The sequence below is a fragment of the Notechis scutatus genome, chromosome Z (assembly GCF_049901735.1).
Source record: "Notechis scutatus isolate UNSWTSFEM ecotype Mainland chromosome Z, rNotScu1.2, whole genome shotgun sequence".
NCBI lineage: Eukaryota > Metazoa > Chordata > Lepidosauria > Squamata > Elapidae > Notechis > Notechis scutatus.
In genome coordinates, this window is record NC_142025.1 from 117,725,001 (window position 1) to 117,730,633 (window position 5,633).

General features: G+C 46.1%; 1 protein-coding gene across 1 annotated transcript; it reads right to left on the reverse strand.

Moving 5' to 3' along the window:
* Positions 1-4,769, reverse strand: IL25 (interleukin 25). Its single transcript, XM_087947390.1, has 3 exons — positions 4,752-4,769; positions 1,750-1,973; positions 1-283 (listed from the first exon to the last, which is right to left on the reverse strand). Exons 1-3 carry the CDS (start codon positions 4,767-4,769, stop codon positions 1-3), a joined length of 525 nt encoding a protein of 174 aa, XP_087803516.1.
* Positions 4,770-5,633: the final 864 nt, after the last annotated feature.

Genomic DNA, 5,633 nt, shown 5'->3' on the forward strand with positions numbered 1-5,633 from the left:
CTATTTCCTGCCCTTGCTTGAGTACCTGGGAACCACGCAAGCGCAAGACACGTTAAGCTCATAATTGTGGGGTTGTAGATAAAACAATCCTTCTCTGCCGGGACACTCTTTCCGATAGAAGACCAGAATGCTGCTTCGCACAGTGACCGAATTGCCCCTCTTTTCCAAGCTGTTGTAGGTGCTCGCGTCGTGCCGAGGGCTCGAGCGGAAGGACAGACAATGGTCGCAAGAGCAGGACGCTTGCCAGAGGTTCTGCGGGTAACGGGTGGCGTTGAAATCCTTCCTGGGGGAGACAAGGAGAGTCAGGTAAGAATCGCACCCGGCACCAGAAGCCCACCCAAGGTTGTGCGGAAGGGGAAGATCTCATTTTCAAGATCTGTAGAAATTCACAAGTCATCCAGGTCATCGTTGTCTCAAAGGTGCCTTTTTTTTTTCTCCCCAAGAGAAAACTGGACTTTCTAGTTTTTTTTTTCCTCCTTTGAAGACGTTTTGCTTCTTCTCTATGAAGCTTCTTCAGTTCTCCTTCTTCAGAGCTGAAGAAGCTTCTTGGATGAGAAGCGAAACATCTTCGAAAGAAAAACCAGAAACTTTTGTCTCTTGAAAAAAAGCGTAATATAATATCAAAAAGATAATATAATCAAAAAAAATCTGGAATGAGCAGAAACAGATAGGTTAACTCGAAAAAATTAAAGAAAAAGATTTGGAATATTTTATAACATGGGAACTTTGTCTACAAATGATTAGTAGATAGATACAGATGAGTGGATTTATGTGAAAAGAGAGAGACCAAATTTTGATCACGTGACTGTGGGGAACGCTGGGATGGTCGTAAGTGCGAGGACCTGTCTAATTGTGCCATGTGTCCCACAGAAGTGATCTGCAATTCCTGAAAGCTTCTACCTGTTTTTCTTTTTAAATCTTGGTTTAATTAAAATAACTTTAAATAAAATTTAAAATCATAATAAAATCGTTTCTTTCTTTTGCCACTGTCATTCTACAGGTAGTCTTCGACCTACGACCGTCCGTTTAGTGATTGTTCAAAGTTACAACAGCACTGGGAAAAAGTCCCCTGCAACCGTTTTTCACACTTAACAACCATTACAACATCCTCCTGGTGGTCATGTGATCAGAATTCAAAGGCTTGGCAACTGACTGGTATTTGTGACGGTGACAGTGTCCCAGGGTCACACGATTTGCTCTTTTGCAAACTTCTGACCAGCACAGTCAACGGGGAAGCTAGATTCACTTAACAACCGTGTTCCTCACTTAATAACTGCAGCAGTTCGCTTAACAACGGTAGCAAGTAAAGGTCATAAAACAGGGCAAAACTCACTGAACAACCTTTCTTTCTTAGCAAGACAAAGTTTGTCAGAGCGTTTGCAGCGTGACTGTTATTGTGAGACGACCCAAGAGCAAAACAGCACACAGAGGCTTAGACATTTAACAGTGGTTTATCTATAAGACATATACGGGGTAGGCAAATACCTGACAAGCAATCCATCTTCTTAACTCTACATGGAGAACTCTGCAATGAAGACAGGACACAAGGAGAGAAAACACGTCTCTAATGGCTACCTTTATATAGATACCTCTTAAAGGGGTATTCTGTGGACCCATACGTAGTCTTAAAAGGGTAATACCCATGCCATGCTGATTCATCATTACATCAGCCTTACAGTAACTGGTCAACTCTTAAACTCAATACCTTAACAAAATTTGAGGCTCAATTTGGCCGATGGTTTTTCTTACCAGTAACTCCAAGGAGAGATGGATCGTTGGGCCACGGTGCCTTTGGACAATGCTTGGCAATCTGTGGCTGAAACCGGGGCAGAGGGCGAGGTAAAGATTGGGTCGCTCACTTGGAGGTCTTTTCCCAAAGTGTCGATCTTGTTGTCCGTGCAGCAATCATTCTTTGAAAAGCACCCGTGGGTTTGGTGTAGAAAGGAAGCTAAGAACAGGACACTGATGACGGCCTGGAAGAGGAAGAGAGGATTGAAGGGGTGGTGGTGGAGGGGAATCTGGGAATGGGGCAGGGGTCCCAGGGAGTAAATCGGGATCTTCCAGAGGTTTGAGGGCTTCCTACCCTTCCCTAACCATGCAAAGGTGCTGCTCACTTTTAAGACTCCTGGACTTCAACTCCCAGAATTCCCCAGCCAGCTCTTTTTTTTCCCCTTGCTTTGCTGAAGTCAAGATATATTACATCGACCGTGTTCCCACTATCTATTATTAAAGTTACCCTATCAAAAAATAGAATAGTCTAGCCACGTTTCTTCTTATCCCATCCATGTTGATTTCCAGTAAAATCTTGCTGGCTATGGGAATTCTGGGAGTTGAAGTCCACAAGTCTTAAAGTGGCCAAGTTGGACAACTTAAGGTAAGGAAGATTGTGGCTAAACATCCCTTTTACCGAATGAAATTTTGGCAGGAGTTTACAAACGATACTGCCTCACTGTGTTAGGTTTGGCTTGCAGTCACTCACCGACACACAACCCTGGTCAACAGCCACACTTGGATCTGTTTCTGCAGAACACTTAAGGCACAAGGCTTTGGAAAACATCGAGACCCCGTGAATCTAAAGCAGTCCCACCTTGACCGCTTGAAATCCACAGGTGTTAAAGTGCCCAAGGTTGGATACCCCCAATCTAAAGTAATCACGAAACCTGACTTGGTAACAATGCACATAGGCTGTTTGTCACAAATACACACCACCCACACTGAGATTTTGAACTGAGGAATAGAATAGAATAACAGAGTTGGAAGGGACCTTGGAGGTCTTCTAGTCCAACCCCTGCCTAGGCAGGAAACCCTAAGCAGGAAGTTAAGTCTGACCAGGAAAAAGGAAAGGGATAGTTGTATTTAGGGGTTAAGACCAGGGGTGGGATTCTACCAGTTCGCACCTATTCACTAGAACTGGTTGTTAACATTCTAAGCAGTTTGGAGAACCGGTTGTTAGAAGAAATTACTGGCCTAATCCTGTAAGGGAGGCAGGAAGGAAACATTCTGGTGTTGCTTACAGAAACTGCCTCTCTGTTAACCCTTATTACATTCTTGGCAGGACTGGACTTCCTGTCTCAGGGACTTCTCTGGAGATTTTTTCCCCTTCTTTGCTGGTACTTTGCTTGTGTGGAGTGACCATTCAAAGTTACAATGGCACTGAAAAAAGTGACTCATGACCATTTTTCACACTTATGACTGTTGCAGCATCCCCACAGTCACGAGAGGCCAGGAGATGCGTGCCTTGATGTGAGTGATATTGCGTTGGCCACGCCCACCAACTAAGCCACACCCACAGAACCGGTTGTTAAAATTTTTGAATCCCACCCCTGGTTAAGACGCAAGGAAAATGGGGAGGGGAGTTCTAGTTCTGTGAGTCAGAAAGCCAACTGGGTGGGTTTCAGCTAGTTGGATCACAAATTCATCCTCCCAAACCTGCTGGGATTAACTGGGAGTTGCTGGGTATCAAAACTGACTTGGGAAAGGAAGGAAAAGGAAGGTGAAAGGAAAGGAAAGACATGTGAATGGGAAGGGAGGGAGGGAGGGAAGGAGATGAGAATGTGGAGAAGGAAGGAAGACGATGGAAAGGAGAAGGAGAAAGAGAAGGAGGGAAAGAAGAAAAGAGGGAGAAATGGGGGAAGGGAGGGAGGGAGATGAGAATGAGAAGAAGGCAGGCAGATAGGCAGGAAGGAAGGAGATGGGAAAGGAGAAGGAAGGAGAGACAGAAGAAAGGAAATGGATGGATGGATGGAAGGAAGGAAGGAAGGAAGAAAGGAAGGAAGGAAGGAAGGAAGGAAGGAAGGAAGGAAGGAAGGAAGGAAGGAAGGAAGGAAGGAGAGAATTTTAAAAGGAAATATTAAGTAAATAGGGAGGGAGGCAGGAAGAAAAGAAGGAAGAGAGAATTTAAAAAGAAAAATTAAAGAGAGAGAGAGGGAGGAAGGAAGGAGATGGGAATGAGGATAAGGGAAAGAGGAAAGGAAATGGAAGGAAGGAAGTGAAGGAAATGGGAATGTGGAGAAGGAAGGAGCGAAAGGAGAAAGGAGATAGCAATGGGGGAAGGAAGGGAGGAAGGAAAGAGACAGAAAGGAGGAAAAGGAAGGAGGGAAAGAAGAAAGGATATGGATGGAAGGAAGGAAGGAAGGAATGAGAGATTTTTAAAAAGGAAGTATTAAGTAAGTAGGGAGGGAGGCAGGAAGGAAGGGGGAATTTAAAAAGAAAAATTAAAGAGGGAAAGAGGGAGGGAGGAAGGAGATGTGAATGAGGAGAAGGAAGGGGGGAAAGAGGAAAGGAAATGGAAGGAAGGAAGGAAATGAAAGAGATGGGAATGTGGAGAAGAAAGGAGGGAAAAGGAAGGAAATGAGAAGAAAAAGGAAGAAAGGAAGGGAGGAAGGAAGGAAGGAAGGAAGAAAGGAAGGAAGGAAATAAATGAAGGAGATGGGAATGTGGAGAAGGAAGGAGTGAAAGAAGAAAGGAGATAGCAATGGGGGAAGGAAGGAAGGATGGAAGGAAGGAAGGAAGGAAGGAAGGAAGGAAGGAAGGAAGGAAGGAAGGAAGGAAGGAAGGAAGGAAAGGATGGAGGGAGGGAGGGAGGAAAAGATAGAGAGGACATAAGCAAGCTCGGTTTCCTGGTCCTAGCCAGGACCATTTCCCACCCACCAGGGCCCGCTGAAACCTTTTGCCAGGCCCATCCTGCCATCCCTTCTGCTGCCCCTCCCAACCAGGTGCCCCATCCAGCAGCCCCCTCAGCTGGGACTTACCATCCACAGGTTGTCCATGGTGTGGAATCTCCTGTGTGTCTCCCAGGTCAGTCAGGTGAGTCCTTTCAGCTCCGCGCTGGGAATCCTTATTTTATGGTCAGAACAACTTTCCATTCGTGGTAAGCTGATTTGCAAATGAGGCGGGATAGCCCTTCCTGGGTAAAAGCGTATTAAAAGGTAGGGGGTTTTCTCCCCCATCCAAACCTGGACGGAATTTGAAATGGGTGGGTGGGAAGGGAGTCCCCCTTGTGTGTGGGCCTGGGGCGGGGGGAGATCTACCTGTCCACATTTTGTTTTGCAAATGAAAGAATTTGCTTTTAAAAAAAATATGGAGGGATTTTTCTCCATCTGAGGGCGGCCCAGTCTTTGAACTTCTTGGCTGCTTTCCAACAGTACAGGTGACCACCCTCACCTTCCCAGAGATTCACGGGGGTGGGGGGGCACCCCAAATTCCTGACCCCCGGCAGATGACATTTGTAGGCCCCATTTTTCACCTCCCCAACTATTGTGGGCGTAACGTTATTCCAATTTCTGAGGGCGATCGTCAGGTTTGGTGCATAATGGGAGCATTTGAACTCGGATCCCTGGAGAATCCGCTAGGTCGGGATCAATTCATTCCATGGGATCTAGTCTCGGGTGCTAGATGGAAAAGACCGTAAATCTGTGGCTAGACTTTTTTACAGATAGACTGCCACTAGACGGGGGAGGCTCTTTGGCACATCTCAGCTCACCGGGTGAGAGAAAATAACAGGGAGGCCTCGATGTACGACTGCAGTGGAGCCCACCGTACCTGTGGACTGCGAGACCGCTGTTAAGGGCATTTTTGCTCCATTTTACGACCTTTCTTTCTTGCCCTGGTTAAGTGAATCGCTGCCGCGGTTA